Below are 19,739 nucleotides of genomic sequence, written 5' to 3'. Positions count from 1 at the left end.
TAACCTGTATCATTTGTTTAACCTGTATCATTTGTTTAACCTGTATCATTTGTTTAACCGGTATCATTTGTTTAACCGGTATCATTTGTTTAACCTGTATCATTTGTTTAACCTGTATCATTTGTTTGACCTGTATCATTTTTTAAACGTAGACATATTATATTTATAATTTTTAGAGAGAGAGAGAGAGAGAGTTAGGAGAGAAAATGAAGAGATAAAGAGTTTGTTTGTAAAATGTTTTACATGTTTAGGATGTTTCTTCAGAGCTGAAGATAGTTTACTTCCTAGTCCTAACCTCCCGCAGGACGACGGGGGATGGGAGAGGGCAGGGTTTGAACCCGGGAGTATCGGTAAATCCAAACGACAATCCAGCGCACAAACCGCACAACCAGGCAGCCATGCGACCAGAGTTTACAAGCTTAACTAAGAAGGTATCTACTATTTTATTTTTGAAACAGGAAAAAGCTCAAAACTAGATGCTGACTGGCCCTAAGCACATTCTTGATTCTAAACTCTTTCTGTGCGGAGAGTTCGATTCTCAGCTCTTTCTGTATGAAAAGAATGATTCTGAACACTTTCTGTTCGAAGAGATTCATTTTCAACTCATTCTTTAGGAAGAGTTTGATTCTCAAAACTTTCTGTAGGAAAATTTCGATTCTCGGCTCTTTGTGTGTGGACAGTTTGATTTTCCCCTCTTTAAGATCGAAGAGATTGATTCTCAACTCTTTCTGTATGAAGAGTTTGATTCTCAACTCCTGTAAGGAGAGTTCGATTTTCAACTTATTCTTTAAGGAGAGTTTGATTCAAAGTAAGTTGTGTGATCATTTCTATGCTACAGAGATGTGTGCTAGACAAAGTATCTCAGGTTTCATGATCCTGTCGCCATAATTGAAGAACGGATAAGTCACACAGTAAGTCACACAGTAAGTCACACAGTAAGTCACACAGTAAGTCACACAGTAAGTCACACAGTAAGTAATCCTCTCTTTGGATCAATGCAACAATCGCTTTTTTTTTATCACCCAACTAAGGTTAGACTCATTAAGATTGTACAAGATATTGACCATGAAGATTGTACAAGATATTGACCATGAAGATTGTACAAGATATTGACCATGAAGAGATTGGCCAACTTTGAGTTGTTACAATATTATATATGACAAACACATACATTAAGACTTAGGGGTCAAAGGTTACTGTATCAAAAAATTGATTTTGTTGTTTTTGTTTTTCATGTTGAAAACGTGTTGAAACACGATGATAGTGCTTCTATTTTAAATACACCTTAAATGGAGGCACATCCTTCTAAATACCTTCAACCCCTGCTGTTCGAGTTGAACCCCAGGTCCAGGGCTTCTTTCATATCTAGAGAGACTCTCAGTTTATGGTGTTACCCTCAACGTGTAGACACCTCTGCACTCTGCAGCTGAGCAATGAAAATAAAACTTTTCCAGAGAAGGACAAATTGATTTTCTCCGTGAGGTGAAACAAAAATCTGACTGGCTGAAAAGAGTTGATCCCCGAGAGATGTTGGCAGTTTATGGCTTCAATCTCACCAGGACAATGGCGCCCCCTGGCACCCCGGCATCCCCCGCGAGCTCCCTTGTCATCATTTCCTCTATATAGCAGCCATTTCGAGACTTGAGCTGTTAGCGCAGTTCAAAAACGCTATTCTTCGCCTGAGAAGAAATGTCTTCAATTGTGCAAACATCGGAGTCTTAAGATCTGGCAAGAAGTTGGCAGAAGTGAACTTTAAATAATGTGCTCTCGCCCCACCCCTTCTAGTCGCTACTCTGTATACACAGAGTCACGTGGTTTCAAGAAATATTTTACGTCACAACAAAGTCAACAAAACAGAAGGCCAATCAAAAGTGATCTCAATCAAATCACGTCTTTCAGGATGGACTGAGTGCACGAGATTTCATTTATTACTAGACAGCAAACAGTGGAATTCTTAAATTAACTGCAACTATTCTCTGAGAAATTCGATGTATAGAATTCTCATTGTGTCTATGTCTACCTTTAAAGTCACGTGATAAGATACGATTGTTTATTGAGAGAAACACCAAACGTGCTGGTCATCAATGTGTTACGTCTGCTCACATGTGCATCATTGTTGACAGAGTATCACACTGTTTATATTTATATTAAGAATTTATTTACAAAATCATTCAAGAACAAGGTTACAAAGACAGTTTGTGTGGAAACACAAACTCAAAATCGGCTCCCCGAAGTGGTCAACCCAGGTAGGTAAAAAGGCTGGTTTCAATATTTTCAGAAAAGAACATCAGAATGAAATTCTATCAAAGACAAATGACAGAGAAGAATGGATAAAGAAGGTTGACAGATCTTGTGTGGTGCCTCAGCGGTCCAGCAGACCAAAGGATAGGTGGAAGTGATTGTGAAGTTAAATGCCAACCTGGCGTAAATGATGTCATATAATGAATATCTAATTGATTTAATTGTTTTGTAAAGGGTCAATCTCTTATTCAAATCCTGAAGAAAAATACATTTAAATAAAAAAAAAAAAGTTAATTGTATTATTTCAGCGTCTACATCAGTGGCCTTCAACCTTTTTTGGCCTACAGCCCCCTTTTCGTACTTTTTCTTTAAAAAAATCCTCCAGCACCCCCCTTCCCCTAAGAAAAACATTTATAAAAAAGCGTAAGGCAAATTTGAACAAAAATGTCATTTATTTATTAATGTTTATGCTGTCAATAACTTTTCCCGCATGGGAGACGAACGCATGCCAAAGACGATCTTCTTTGGCGAGCTTAGAGGTGCCTCCCGTAAGCGCTATAAAGATCCATTCAGGCACCATTTCGCCCTCACTGGCATAGAGGAAAGCACCTGGCAGCATTCTCTGGCAGCAGATGGCCTCTGAGAGAAACAGTTGGAGAGCTCTCACAAAAGTTTCTGGACAAACATTTGAGACTCAAAGAAAAGCCATTATTAAAGACAGGCGCAAAAGACGGAAAGAAAACTTAAATAGACCGCCAGCAGACAATGGCTTTGTCTGCACAAATTTCGGGAAAATATGCAGGTCGCAACTGGGTTTGTGTAGTTATGTGAAACACTGCACTTAGTCTTAATCTTCGCAATCGAAGACATTGCCATTATTATCATTTTACTAAAATTATGTCAAATAACATAAACAATTCATCTCATTGACACATTGTCATGACTTTCTTTCAAATCCTAAGAATAGTCCCCTTTTAATCATTGAATATTAGGGCCTAGTGTTTTTAGATTTAATTGTAAATTTAGTTTTATTTTTAACATAAACATTATTATTGCTAAATTCTCTACAAAATGAAATTAAATTAATGGGAAACTTGTGCCTCCTGCAGTCCGACAATTTTAGAAATTTCAAGCTTTAAATTAGCCAAAGCAAGGCGAAGGTCTTCTCTAGTCGCTACATCCAGTCTATTTCTTTGCTTATTCTTTAAGTTTGTTACGCACTAAATAGATTTAATATCTCGATAAAATGAAAAATGATATAATCAATGGAAGTCCTTTTCTTTCCAAACTGTCGGAGGTTCGTTTCATTCATCTGCATTAGATGCCTATATTTAAAACAATTTTTTTAGCCTGCCGTTGAATCTTCCTGTTTCTCAAAAAAAATATAAAAAAATTCAAAAATTGTATTTAAGAGCTTAACAAAACGAGCAATAACGAATCCCTTTCGAAATACAGCGAACTTCAGTTCACAACAAGAGTTCAACATGTTGCTTATCATTTGTTTCACAAAACGGTTGAAAGATGAGCTTACTTTGGCGTGGGTTTGTACTTTATTTACAATTTTTATAATTAGATTCAAATAGAAATGAAATTGCGGGCTAAACTTTTAACAAGATGTTGCCTGTGTATCATAACTCACAAGGTGAATAGCGGATAGATCTGTTCTTTATTCTATATTATTTATGAAGCCATTGTAGCGTTCAACCACTGATCTACATTACCTTTTCACACACAGGCTTTCTCTTTAAGACTTACCTATTTTATTTAAAGCATATCTGGTGTAAGCCAGGAGTTGGACTGGTTGTCAGAGGCTAATTGAGACGCATGCCATTGGAAGCATTGTATAGGTAATGATGGGTTTAAGACCATTACCACTTTCGCGTTAACAACCTTGTTGTAAAGTGACTAATCCTAAAGAATTACTATCACAGTCAACTATGTTGTAAAGAAAACAGAGAACTTTTGACACTCAATTATATACTAAATATTAGTAACTTGTATCCTGGTAGGTCGATGTCTGTGTGGTATTTGGCTGGAAAATTCGTAGGTCCACCTCCCACATCTATAAATTTCTTTGGTGCGAGGTGTGAAAATGGCCAAAGATTTGGGCTTGGGTTTCTTCTGACCTTGGCCGTTCTCTGTACTGCTGTAATTGGGCATTCACGTGTGGTTCAGATACTGAGCCTGTCGGAAGCGTTACCACAGACAGGGGCAAAGGCGAGCAACTGGCGCCTAAACCAGTAAGCTTTGGGCAAGAGTGGCTCGTTAGCCTTGGTTGGCTACCCATCTAGGAGAAGGAAAACTCTGAATCCAAACCTCCGCTGCCTTGCGGCTATACCCAAACGCGGGAAAGGCTTTTGGAGACAACACTGAGGAAAAATCAGGAGCTGGCGACCTTTAGGCAGATTGTTGCACACTGAGCTACAGCCTGCGGCGCTACTGATCCCAAACTGTATCGGATATTCCGTTCCTTTAGTCTCATCAGCTGCGCGGAGAGGGGGGAACTGCTGTGTGGGTGACATCGTTCCGACCATATTGGAATGAGAAAGTTTGTTTAAATTTAAACAGTGGTCAAATCTTCCGACTACCAGCTGACCCTCACCATTTTCAAGACGTAATATTTTATAATTATTTTATCTGCAAATACATTTTTAAAAATATAAATATGGAAATACATTACATTTAACTCAAAGAAAAGAGAACTTGGAATTCAAATTAAGCCAGTTTTATCTTGAAACAATATTTTTGAACATTTAAAAGGAAGGTGGCTTTTTAAAAACTGGACCCAAATAAGGCGGAAACAAAATCTTCTGTGGATACACTCCTAGTCCTAACCACTTTCAACTCTGCGCTTTCTTTCCAAAAATCAAGTTTTTCACATATGTACAAGACTTATTGTAACAAATGCGCTTAGATACATATTTTTTTAATAGTAAGAGAAATATGTGTACCAGCGTAAAGAAAGGTTTACATGAGTTCATTAAACAAAAATTAACTTTCCAGAGGCCCCAGCCATAACTTTTTCAACTTGTGTGTCATAAAACACGCACGTATATACAACATGTACTAGCTTAACCCACTCTATAGGCACAAAACTGGCGTCTAGAAGCAAAGCTCACACTCTTAGCAATAAATAGGTAGCTCGGACTGGGAGTACTGCATATACAATTAGCATCAAATTAATGACCATTGCACACAAAGCACCAAAACAATGACTAATTGCAAACCTACAAATATTCATACTATGTAGGCCTAATTAAAGTAAATCATTTGGAACATTTAATCTAGGGAAGATTACACGTCATATTTCCATGGTGAAATGTCCGCGATATCAGCTTGTTTTCTTTGATAGTAAGGTAGACAACTCTTAGAATGAATTTCGTTCTTAGTTATCCTCCTTGGTAATTTCTTCCATAATTCCTTTACTTTCATTTCATCCTGCATCGCATTGAAAGAGCGCAACATTAATGTTTGCATTTAGATGGCATAGCTTCATCAACACATTCAGCATCAACAAGCGGTTAAACTAAAGAGAATAAGACTTGACATGACTGTGAGTTGAACTAAAGAGAACAACAAGACTTGACATGACTGTGAGTTGAACTAAAGAGAATAAGACTTGACATGACTTTGAGTTGAACTAAAGAGAACAACAAGACTTCACATGACTGTGAGTTGACCTAAAGAGAACAACAAGACTTGACATGACTGTGAGTTGACCTAAAGAGAACAACAAGACTTGACATGACTGTGAGTTGACCTAAAGAGAACAACAAGACTTGACATGACTGTGAGTTGACCTAAAGAGAACAACAAGACTTCACATGACTGTGAGTTGAACTAAAGAGAACAAGACTTGACATGACTGTGAGTTAAACTAAAGAGAATAAGACTTGACATGACTGTGAGTTGACCTAAAGAGAATAAGACTTGACATGACTGTGAGTTGACCTAAAGAGAACAACAAGACTTGACATGACTGTGAGTTGACCTAAAGAGAACAACAAGACTTCACATGACTGTGAGTTGACCTAAAGAGAACAACAAGACTTCACATGACTGTGAGTTGACCTAAAGAGAACAAGACTTGACATGACTGTGAGTTGACCTAAAGAGAACAAGACTTGACATGACTGTGAGTTGACCTAAAGAGAACAAGACTTGACATGACTGTGAGTTGAACTAAAGAGAACAAGACTTGACATGACTGTGAGTTGAACTAAAGAGAACAAGACTTGACATGACTGTGAGTTAAACTAAAGAGAATAAGACTTGACATGACTGTGAGTTGACCTAAAGAGAACAACAAGACTTCACATGACTGTAAGTTGACCTAAAGAGAACAACAAGACTTCACATGACTGTGAGTTGACCTAAAGAGAACAAGACTTGACATGACTGTGAGTTGACCTAAAGAGAACAAGACTTGACATGACTGTGAGTTGAACTAAAGAGAACAAGACTTGACATGACTGTGAGTTAAACTAAAGAGAATAAGACTTGACATGACTGTGAGTTGACCTAAAGAGAACAAGACTTGACATGACTGTGAGTTGAACTAAAGAGAATAAGACTTGACATGACTGTGAGTTGACCTAAAGAGAATAAGACTTGACATGACTGTGAGTTGACCTAAAGAGAACAACAAGACATGACATGACTGTGAGTTAAACTAAAGAGAACAACAAGACTTGACATGACTGTGAGTTGACCTAAAGAGAACAACAAGACTTGACATGACTGTGAGTTTAACTAAAGAGAACAACAAGACTTGACATGACTGTGAGTTGAACTAAAGAGAACAACAAGACTTGACATGACTGAGTTGAACTAAAGAGAACAACAAGACTTGACATGACTGTGAGTTGAACTAAAGAGAACAACAAGACTTCACATGACTGTGAGTTGACCTAAAGAGAACAACAAGACTTCACATGACTGTGAGTTGAATGATTCCAAAGATGACAATAGAAAAGTAATGCTAAACGCTAGCTAAAAGTTAGATAGATCCACTATAACATCAAAATAGAAACATCCAAAACAATGTTTATTTTTCACTAATAGCATGATTGTATTGCATTGTTAAGCATCACTATTCACAGCTTGATAACTGCTTTCTATTTCTCAATGGTCTCACAATCCCCTTGATGAGATATTGATAAGGTCTGCTTTATATTTTCTGAATATCATGTCATAACAAGAGCAAAGCTGCACAGGCCTTATGTAACCTACCCACAAGATACATCTGGTATTGCCATACATCACTTAGTAACAAAACACAGTCCAGTCTGACAGTTACACATGTTAGTCCAGTCTGACAGTTACACACGACAGTTACACACGTTAGTCCAGTCTGACAGTTACACACGTTAGTCCAGTCTGACAGTTACACATGTTAGTCCAGTCTGACAGTTACACATGTTAGTCCAATCTGACAGTTACACATGTTAGTCCAGTCTGACAGTTACACATGTTAGTCCAGTCTGACAGTTACACATGTTAGTCCAGTCTGACAGTTACACATGTTAGTCCAGTCTGACAGTTACACATGTAAAGTCCAGTCTGACAGTTACACATGTTAGTCCAGTCTGACAGTTACACAAGTAAGTCCAGTCTGACAGTTACACATGTTAGTCCAGTCTGACAGTTACACATGTTAGTCCAGTCTGACAGTTACACATGTTAGTCCAGTCTGACAGTTACACATGTAAATTGGAAGAAGCTAATGAGAACAAATACTTTCTCTAGAAAACATTTTCTGAAAAGTGCTTACAGCTTTATTGTGTAGGTTTTTTTTAAACTCACATTCATGAAATCTGATATAATATTAAGAGGACACATTGGAAAAACAAAATTCTAATCACCATTTGCTAGAATAAAAATTGTACAGATGTTACAATATTTATCTCATGTTTCAAATCAATGGATCAATCAGTGAATTGTCAATTAAATCATGCCATTGATCACAATTGAAAAGTATTAGAAAAACAAAACAAAGTATTATTGACAGAAAGCTTTTTGTTAAACTGGTCTACACTACACTAATATAAGATATATTTTCAAAAAATGAAATTAATAAAAAAAAAAACACTAACTAATCATGAATAAAATATTTTAATCTTAAAGATTACAAGAAAGAGAAAGTCAAAATATTCAATTTTCAAATAATAATGTTTTGCTACATTTTTTTGTTTGTTAGTTGTGTGAGTCCATAACTCTGTGACAAATTCAAAATATTTCAGATCAGACCAAGTCATGAGATTCACTCTATCATCAAATATCAACAAAGAATTTCAAATACAAAATATGGTCAGTCTAAACAGTTTACTAGAGCAGTGTATGACCAACACAGCTACAAACTGTTTGTACTAATAATGCAAGGGGCAGATTTGAGCTTGAAATGAGAAACTAGACTCAAAGCATTTGTCTTACCATACAGCTTTCTAATTATGGAATAACATCCTTCACTTATTTCAGGAGAGGCTGAAGGAAGGAATGGAAGAGTCGAAATAGTGGAGGGTCTTTCAAGTCTCCTTTCCAAAGATTTGATAACAACCAGAATCAACTTTGTGCACCAAGTATTTTCAAATGTTTTGTTTCCAACAGCAATTAAAGCTGAAAAAGGAATATTTGTTCCACTTTTTGTGTGTATTGTACTTTCTAAGCATAGATGCTGATGGGACACAATAGCAGAAACGTTTTTGTAGGCAATGTTCCAACTGGTGGAGTGGAGGAAGGGAGAGAACTCCACTCAGCACTAGAGCATGCTTTCACTATACAGAAACCAGGTGGCCTGGATTGACGACTAAGTGTAGAATGAGTTGCATTGCATTGAAAACTATTTTGATTTAAGAAATTATTGGATGTATTATTAGCGCAGGACATCATATACATTTTTAAATGTTCATTTTGACTGCAATGTAATAACTGCCCAGAAGAGATGACCCTATCATTGGACATGATGAATTACTGCTACACTTTTATTATGCCATTCATTGAGACTCTCTACTGGAAGCCAAGGTAGGAGAAAGAGTCATGCATACATTGATAATGTTTAGAAAGGTAACAGCTGTTAACCAATAGGTGAGATAGACAAACAAGTCAAACTAAAAGCAAGTGATGACTAAACTAATTACCAAGGGCATACTTATTGCACATGAGGAAATACAATACAAAGATTAATGTTGACAGTATAATACAATTGATAAGTGTATACAATATATTATTACAATGATCTCTTATAATGTATACTATTGACAAGGTTGTCTACTAGGGTGCCTTCCCCGGTGAAGTCAATGCACTCAGTATTCAGGAATGAACACTTAAGCATACTGCTGTAGAGACCAACCCTTGAAGCACTACAATCTCAGTATGTTGCTGATGATATCTCAGCACAAGAAGACAATGTTTAATAATAATACAATTATGTAGGCATGAATCGCATATCAATAGAAAACAGTCAATAATATCCCATTATGAGCAACATTGGAGTAAATGCCACATGTAATGTTTTGAAATACTGAGCTATGTGACAAAATTTAACTAACAATCTTTGTAAATGATATAGTTTTGAGGGCAACTAAAGAAACAGTACTTAGAGACCAGATGTCTTTAGTGTGAAGAGATAGTCAAACAATGACATATACGATGGGTCCCTCACCAAATTTCTGATCTCATAAATGTTTATGTTTATTGAGAAACTTTTTAATTGTCAATATTAATTTTATAATACATAGAAAAATTACCCAGGATTAAAACAATGTATACAAACAATAAATAATAACAATAAAAAAATTACATTGAAATCAAGTTCTATAATAAATAAATACAAAAGTTATAAGATCACACATCATTCATTTAGTATCTCACTAATGTCAAGTCATAAGACAATCTTATATATTTTTGTACTATATACAATCACAAGCAACCAATGATCCACATTTGTAACTATTGCTCTTCAGAGTATATAAGACAATTGTGTACAAACTTGGATTATTTCTTTCAGATCTATTTGATCTACTGATTGATTTAGCATGATGATGCAAGCTGTCCTGAGGGTCCTGAATGCCTTGGCTTCAATTAAGTGACAGAACTTAATCAATCTTCTCTTTTCTGGTCATTAGAGAGTAGAGCTCTCTTCCTTGCCCCTGCTTGCTCAATTACCTTTCTTTCCTACTGACCAGTTACTTGTTGGTAGACCTTCTCACATCAATGGTTTTCAACAAGCATGCTGCATGCTTAGTTTAAAATATGACCAAAGAACATGGGTGGGGATAACAGTATAACAGAAACACTTGGTAACATATGGCTTCTGAAATGAGACAGCTTAAGATATCCCTTAGAAAGGCCATAGGATACACATTTGGGACCAAAAGAAAAGTTTTGGCCAAAGACATGAGTAGATGGCTAATAGAAAACATAAATGTAACACCTGCTGAAGATGGTTAGGACTGTGTGGTCACAGGAAATACTGTACTCCTCTACTTTGCACTTGAAGACAAGCTCTATTATTAGTTTATACAGAGAGCAGCATAGAGAGCAGCTAATACCAATCACTAAACTATGATCTTAGTGTCCCAAGATTAATACTTTCAAGCGAGACAACTGATTTGAGCTAACAACAATCTGGACAAGACATTTTTGTAAGCATATTAAATAGCATGTCAGTGTTCTTTCCGCAAGTCTTGTGAGCCCCAGGTACTTAACAAACAAACAAATGATCAACATTCAGAACTGGTTATTTAGAATAAGCACTTTTTTCCATGACAAGAAAGTTATAAATAAGCAAGACTTTGGAATATGATTACAAACTGTTCATTTTTAAAAGATCTATCTTGTCAACTGTTTAAGAAGGGGGGTTGAAACAAAATGAAATAAAATTAATTTGTTTTTTAGGACTTAAAAAAAAATTTGTGTTATAGCAGAACATAGAATGAGCAAATAATTTACCAAAGACATTGTCCCCTGTCACACAATGGACTATGTCATGTGACTTGTCACATACTAGACTATGACATGTCCTCTGTCACACACTGGACAATGTCACGTGACTTGTCACACAATGGACTATGACATGTCCCCTGTCACACACTGGACAATGTCACATGACTTGTCACACACTGGACTATGACATTTCCCCTGTCACCCACTGGGCAATGTCACATGACTTGTCACACTGACTATGACATGTCCCCTGTCACACACTGGGTAATGTCACGTGACTTGTCACACAATGGACTATGACATGTCCCCTGTCACACACTGGACAATGTCACATGACCTCATGTCACCCACTGGACAATGTTAAGTTCAAAGATACAAATATTGTATCACTGCAGCTAGTTAGTTTATAATCATAAAAAACACACATTCAATGCTGACAAGATACTACCAGAAATTTAAAAAAAAAAGATCTATGAAGTCTGGATTATGCTAGTATGACTGCATATGCAATGTCACTATTATGCCCAATTGAAGGAACACAAACAGAAACAAGAGGTAGATACAGGAAGTCTGGAGAGACCTTCTTGTTTTCAAAACTCTCTAATTGTACTTTTGATATCACCAGATTTTGATGAGAATATTTACAGGGACAATACAGAAGTCAATTGCCTAAACTCATTTTGAAAGTAAGCTAAAAAAAAAAAAAGTTGTATTTCATAGGTAAAGAAATATAAAACCAATATATATATATATATTTGTATACATAATAATAAGAAGAAAAACTATTTCTCTAGCACTTAATTTATAGTAAAAAAAAAAAAAAAAAATATACAAAGGCTAAAAATATCACAAGAAGACTGGATTTCAACCTCTATACATAAAGACAAATCTATCAATGGGAGAGTATTCTGTAAAGCTAGGACAGCTAGCCAATTATTGGTCATACAGATGTTTCTCTGAAAACACGGGTTGAACTTTCACCTTGCCGAATGTGTATGTAGCGTGTTGTGTCCACCTCGGAGATCTTGACCTGTGTGCTGGGAATGATGATGTCACTTGTACCTGGTAGGGCAGATAATTCAGCTTTAGGAGTAGGTGCTGGGAATAAAAGTTGATAGAATGTTATTGAGTACAATGTTGATAATAAATTCTAAAACAAGATTTAACAATAAAATGTGATACTGCTTTGAAACAAGAAATGGGACACATAATTGAAATTGCTCAATGTCAAATAACTGTGATAGCAAGAAACTAAGAATTCTTTTAATTTTAGAATTAATAAAAGATATATCTTTAAAGAATGATTTAAATCTAGACATACAATGTATATATATAAACCTTCCAATAGTGAAACGTTTCACTTGGTACTTCATATTTTTGTACTATTAAACATTAACTAAGCTTTACTATTATATGTCATAGAAAACTAATTCCTATTTAAAAACATTGAATAACTATACAAACTAGACATAGAATCTAATCATCAAAACAATGTCAACAATACAATGTGTCTGTCTTGAATTAGAGACATTTGTTAAAACAATATCCAAACAAAAATTAGAGACAAGACTTCTAGATTTCTGTTTCTCTAGTCAAACAAATAGGTTGATCACAGAGACGCTGAACAATATATACAATCAATGTATTCTACAATATTATTAACAATCTAACTGCTGTATGAAAGAAAGAAAGAAAAAAAAAGATAGTGTCCCCCTCTGTGACCATTAAGCCAGAACAAAAACAAAAACAGACACTATATACCTTACAATTTAGACAGCATCACTAATGAAAGTAAAGTAAGCCTAGGTGAGTTAATTCCAAACCTCATTAATTAACAGGAAATGAGTTCTTGCAGCATTAAAGTAACCATATTACAACAGATATTTACAGATTGAAATTATTAAAGATTGAAAATGTTATGTATCAATATCAACTTCACTATATTACAACAATATATTTACATATTAACACTATTAAAGATTGATAATGTTATGTATGAACTTAACTAGAATGTTTTACTTTAGTAGGTTAGATAAATGAAATAATCCATTCATTAGAAACTAATCAAACACTAAAAGATTAAGACACAAGTGAAACCACAAACTTGTACACCATGCTTTACAAACACTCAAATCCATTGAAATAGAAATAGTTGACTTGGACTTTGAGATCCGCCAAGAAATTATTTTTTTTTTAAGTAAATAAAGCAACTGAATTTCAAACAAATAAAACAAAATGAAGCAAGGGACATAACACACAATAATGAGGCCAGGAGATCTGGGGGGAAAAAAAAAAAAAAAAAAAAGGAGACTTTCTAACATTTCCTGACTGATCTATTTATTGTGTCAGTAATTAAACCTAAAAATAGAACCCACTGTGTTATGCCAAGAATTATTTTAAAATTTCACATTGATTTTTTTTTTTGGGGGGGGGGGGGGGGGGGGGGGGAGAAGAAGAAGTATACTTTTAAAGTTATTTCATCTGTAAAAAAATATTTATTTTAACCAATTTGTAAGCTTAGGTTTCAAAAGGGTTTACCATTTCTTATTCAGTCTGTTGGCTAAGCAAAATTATATTTGTAACTATGGGAGATCAGCCTACAAATGGTAACTCACATTTTATTGCTAAAAATGTATAAAAGACACTTTCTTCAGCTTCAAAGATAGTCGAGAAATATTTGTTAAGATAGAAGCTTGGCCATTGTATATTTAAATCAAAGAAGCACTTTAAACACAATTAGAGACTCTTAATCAAAACAAAATTGGTCTAGCAATGTTTTTGATACTTGTTTGACTTTAGAATTGGATTAAGGGATCTATCTGTCACTACTACAATGATTAATGTCAGCAATGATAAAACTATGTTACTATACTAAATCCATTTCAAACTACACAAATTAAAAAAAAACTAAAAAAATTGAAAGAAAAACTGATAAAAAGAAATATGTGCACAATACTTCCAGGTGTCCAGAACTGTCAATGAGATTGGCCGCAGGGATTAAACATTACATTAGTCTCTGAGATGAAATTCTATGAATGCCTTATAAAATATTCAGTAGAGTAGAGCTATCACTTCTACTTCTAATACAAGTTTCATTAATTATGTGAAAATCTTAACCTTTAAAACTTTTAATGAACCTAATATATTATAAGTGGTTAAGTTTGTGTTTTTGAAAATCTTTTCTTATCAAGCTTTTAATGAACTTAATATATTATATGTGGTTAAGTTTGTGTTTTCTTCAAGCTATTTGACAAAACTTACAAATACTACAAAGTAGTGCACCAAGGTTAAAACAAAACACAGCTACAACATCCAGCAAAAAAGTCAGCTGACGGAGATGTTTGATCATTCTTCCCGCTCTGCAGCCGCTCCCTACCAGACTGGTTGACGGGGTTGGAGCTTGCAGGAGGGTTAGATGACTCCACATGCACACCATCATCATGCTGGGCAAGCATTACAACACCAGCCTTCCCACTGCTGTTATCTCTACAACCTCCTGAGCCCTGAGTGCCCCCCACTAGAGTCACCTCAACATCTCTCTCACTCACAGCACTACCCTCCCCAGAATTAACTATATCTGCTGCTTGCAAATTGTGGACAACTCTGCAGTTCTCATTGTGATCTACCAACAATGGGAATGCCTCTACTGAGTTCACATCATCCCTTTCAACATCTGCTAAGCTTTTCCCTTCAGAGTCATCTGATGGATAGTCCTCAGAGGATGAGCTGTGGTGCCTATCTAATGACCTCCCTGGCCACTGCTTGAGAACCTTCTCCATAGTCCTTACATCACGGACTACATCTTGAAAGGATCTTTTCTTGTCCACATCACTGTCCTTGGAAGCTTTGTTCTTAATACTCTCTCTAAATTCTTCTATCAAGTTCTGTTCCTGCTCAAAGACTGCATAGTCATGAATATTGATGGCCTCCATGTCAACATTACCCACCAGCTCCCCATTAATGGATAAAGTCCTAGCCCGTGAGCGCAGTAGCTCAGAGGTTGTAGAAGACTCTAGCAGTGTTTGATCTTCAGCAGGACTTTTACCTTTGCCAGGTTTGATATGAAAAAACAAATAGACAGGCTGGAAAGAGACAAAATGCCATGATGAATACAAGCAATCATGTTTCAATAGATTTATAATGTCTAACACAGGACAAAACTGTTCTCAATTATTCAAATACAGATTTGTGTTTTTAACTCTTTCTCTCCTTAATTATTCATTTTGCTCATATGTATTTCACTACCTTGATATGATTGAACATCAATAACTTTTTTGTTATCAGAAAATGTTATATTTGGAATAGAATTAAAGGGGAGTGCACACCCTTTGTAGATAAATAAACTGATGTTGTTGTTTTTTATCTATATGAAATTTTCTTTTGGTTAATGGAATTTAAAAATAAAAACCTATGGACTGTGGAAAGGTCTCTTTAGATCAAGATCTAGTCTAGATCTAGGCAATAATTTATGATCCAAATTATTCATATTTTCACAAAATTTAATATATAACCAGAGATGCCTACATGCCAAAATGGAAATGCGTATTCCCAGACTTGGAAATGCGTATTTTCAGGGGCAATTTGTACATTTGTCAAAATATTTACAATTTCAGTCTTTGTCTTAGACTTTTCTAGAATATGTTAGAATGATTATGTTCTTGTCACTTGGCAATGATCTTATGATCATAATGCCTCTAGTGTACTTCACATTCCATAATAGTGGCAACGAAACATTTAGCTGGATCAGTGACATCTAGTTTTATAAAAGTAATTTTGTTTATAGGCCATTTCTTTACAAGGTATCCAGCCACTGGAAATATTTTATAACACTCAGATTTTCTTCTTCCAGACCTTTTTTGCAGAGTTAGCAATGAAAGTTTTGGCATTCTCTACAATCACTAATAACAAACATTTTAATTTTTTGTTTTTCAGGCAGATAATCCTAATTAGTCATTGAACTTGTTTCTAATATAAAAAAGCTTTGCTATTGAGTCTGCCTTAAATGCCCCTGATTTCATTCTTTGAACTTAGGCCTTCATAAGTAATGGAACCTAGTTGGTCGCTAGTGACTATAACAGTAGCTTCCACAGAAGATACATTCTGCAAGTTATGGAACACTTTTCACTTTCATCTAAATAAAAATCAAATCCAAATCTAGAATAGATCTAGATTTGTAAGAGTAAGTAGCTTCATTAACAGTTGCATATTTTAGATTCCATAATTGATACAAAATTGCTTCTTTTGGGTAGATTTAAATTTAGATCTAGTTACATTACAGATATCTAGAGCCTTGAGTTTTTGAGGTACCTCTTCTACTAGAGTGGAATCTAAACCTACAGCCTACATTGATTGCTACATCTAGCCAGTAGTCTAAATCTAAGTCTATTACACACCTGGTCATACCTAGAGCTAGAATGTAGACTAGAATTAGACTTAGCTTAGATCTAGAATCTAGATTTATATCTAAATCTAGAAAAATCTAGATCAATTAAATCTAGATCTCATTTCTAAATCTAGATTTACGTACATTCTATTATAGGTGCCTGACATATATCTCTGGTTCTAGATCTAGTCTAGATGAATTAGAACTAATCAATCCATTAATTCCCAATTAGTATGAAGACTTAATATAAACTGACACATTGAAAGGAGTTCAACTTTATTTAGATCAGTAAGATCTAGACCAGGCATGTCAAACTCATTAAGGTGTATGGGCCACCTAGAAAACTTACAATGACCTGAGGGGCCGCAGCAAAAAAAAAATCAGTTGCAAAACAGACTACTAGTTTTTTTTTGTAAATTAGAAATAATGCAATACAATAATTAATGGCATACCTGTCCCTTAGCTAAATTTGTAGTACTATTGGCTAATAAAAAAATACTTTGATTACGCATTATTTTCTTTATCCTGATGCTTGACATCTTTTCTGGGATACCATTTTATTAATGTCAGGTTGAAATTTGTTTGCCACTGACACTTGCATCATGACAAAATTTTGATCAGATAATCTCGAACGGTGAGGTGTTTTTGTAGCTTTTATTATGGAAAAGAGCTGCTAACATAGACCAGTGCACGCAAATATAGCTAGAATTCTGGCTGCAAATTCCTGCAATTCAACATACTGTTAAGGGTAAATAACTGTACAATTTTGGCACAGCCATTTCAATATACTTCGATTTCAACTAAGAATCTGACTGCTATTATATCAGCTCTAGTTGCACATTTCCAGCAGCATTTTCAGAATCAAATGAGAATGGAGATACAAAACACGAAAACTCTTGCTCTTATGTAACGAAGTCACAAAAACGGTCATTGAAAGCATATACTAACGATTCCAGGTGTAGGACTTATTTACCAAATATCACAACCGTATTTAATCTTTTTAGTTCCTGACAAGTTGAGAAGTGAACAAGATTTTCACTTCATATTTGGTTTATCCACAGTCCTAATTTTGCTTGAAAGCATTTCACATGATTACACGCAGTTGTGACAATTTTGTCTTTACTTTGAAGTTTCAAATTCAAGTCTTGCAGGTGACCAGTGGAATCAACAGCAGATCGAACAGCTAAAGCCAAATCCTGAATACATTGAAATGTTCAACAGGTTCAACTTTCATGTTCAGTAACAATGCGATTTTCTCACGCAGTGCAAACAATCTCTTCAATATTATATGTCATGAGAGCCAGCGGACTATTGTGTAGTAGGGAACACAATCAAATTTATGTCAAATGTCATCCAGAAACATTAAAAATTGGCGAGCATTAAAACCACGGGCACGAATAAAATTGAAAAGCGACTGAAAACGGTTTTATGACATGTTGAAACTGTAATTGCTGTGCGCAGAATGTTTCTTGGTGAATGATGCACTGAAAATGAGCGAATTTAAAATTATAAACCATCTCTCTTATTTTTGCAAGTAACTTTGCATCAAAATCATTTCATTTCTTGGTTGCTGTGCCATACCTTGTTAGACAAGATAGCTTTATCAAAGATAAATTGTACTTCATTATCACCTCCTGTCATTTCTCAAAAACATCCTTGCTTGTTGTGGTGTTATGCATAGAACAGAACTCAAGTAGTTCCTCGTGTATGTCAAATTCCTGTCACAGGTCCTTATGAATATAACCAACTGTGCTACACCCTTTACATCAGTTGACTTCTAGAGAGCCAATGAAAATAATTCAAAATCAGCTATTTTGTTCTTTAATTGTTCACGCAACCTGACTGACATGTCATTTATTCTATCTGCCACAGTGTCACTAGTTAACGCTATTTCTTTGAATGCTTTCACCTTTTCTGGACAAATTACTTCGGCTCTAACGACACGGTACACTCCTTCATAAATCACATTTATTAAATGATTTGCAATGGCTTACAATGAAGTTTGACAAAATGTAGATTGCTTTCACTGCAGACTCACCCTTGTTGTTCAGTTTAACCAATACTATTTAACCAATACTATCAATTCAAGTAGCTTGTCATCTCTTGTTTTCTTGTTAACATTATTTTTATAATTTTTTAGGTGGCCAAGGGGGCCACATGCAAGGTGGTCGCGGGCCGCTTGCGGCCCCCGAACACCCAGTTTGACATGCCTGGTCTAGACCTAGTAAATATTTAAATCTTAAATATTTAAATCTTCGTGCGTAAAAAAAAAAAGCCATACTAGATCTATCTCATGGTAGATCTAATAGGAATAGTCCATTTCCAGGCATTGACGCACTGATCTATATATATATGATTAGCAAGAACTACTTGTTTTTGTTTGTTTTTTTTACTTAAATTTTTTTTTTGCTTGAGAGGGGGAAATGCGTATTTTCAGATGATAAATTGTACTTGTGTATTTTTTAAGTCCATTTGCGTACAAAATATGCAAGATGTGTACTTGTATACTCATAGGCAACTCTGTATAACATCTAAAACATATAAATTAACTGTCTGGAGGTCACTTTTTCATGTGACCATTTTGTGAAAAAATAGAAAAAATAAATAGCCCCCACTATTTAAAACCATTGTTACTGGTAAAAAAAAACCCATTGAAAATGAAAAAAAAAACAGCAAGTTTTTCAAATGGAAACTACTCAAAATTAAATTTTAAGCAATTAAAAACATTTTGGGAGAATCATCGAATAGGAAAGAAGAATTAAAGCACAATTCCATTATCTCCTTACACAATTGTCAGAAAATGTAAACTATTAATCAGGGTGTGATGTCCAATAGTAATTCAAACTCTCTGAGGCTTACCTTATGGTCTCCCATACAAGATTCTTTTCCAATAATATCATAGACAACAGGGTGGGACAGATCCTAAATGTGATCAAAATATTTAAATATATAATAAATAGTTTTAAATGAATTTGTATTCTTCACTTATCTATATTTATTGCTCATGGGGAAGTGATAATCATTAAAAACTATTTTACTTTTAAATATTTTAAACAAGTAACAAAATAAGTGTTGTTTTTAAGTCTATTTCTCCTTTATGAAGCTGATTCTAGTTTCTTCTTCTATTTAAACTTTTTCAAATTCTATTTTTATTTCTGCACTATTGTAAGGC

The 19,739-nt window shown here is 35.0% G+C and overlaps 1 protein-coding gene across 3 annotated transcripts in view; it reads right to left on the bottom strand.

Annotated features, from left to right (window-relative positions):
- Positions 1–8,336: 8,336 nt before the first annotated feature.
- The window catches only part of LOC106053439 (inositol polyphosphate-5-phosphatase A-like), a 47,950-nt gene continuing 36,547 nt past the window's right edge, over positions 8,337–19,739 (bottom strand). The window contains exons 16-19 of one of the 3 annotated variants that reach the window (XM_056037422.1): positions 19,427–19,489; positions 14,446–15,266; positions 14,141–14,156; positions 12,148–12,282 (exon numbers count right to left, since the gene is read on the bottom strand). In XM_056037422.1, the coding sequence (XP_055893397.1) occupies positions 14,472–15,266; positions 19,427–19,489 (858 nt within the window). In that variant the 3' untranslated portion in view covers positions 12,148–12,282; positions 14,141–14,156; positions 14,446–14,471. Of the gene's footprint in view, positions 12,283–14,140; positions 14,157–14,445; positions 15,267–19,426; positions 19,490–19,739 lie in introns of all 3 variants that reach the window. The other 2 variants (XM_056037439.1, XM_056037430.1) reach the window with 2 other exon arrangements.

The sequence above is a fragment of the Biomphalaria glabrata genome, chromosome 1 (assembly GCF_947242115.1).
Source record: "Biomphalaria glabrata chromosome 1, xgBioGlab47.1, whole genome shotgun sequence".
In the NCBI taxonomy this organism is placed as follows: domain Eukaryota; kingdom Metazoa; phylum Mollusca; class Gastropoda; family Planorbidae; genus Biomphalaria; species Biomphalaria glabrata.
The sequence above is the reverse complement of the archived record's forward strand: the minus strand, read 5'-3'. Positions and strand labels throughout refer to the sequence as shown.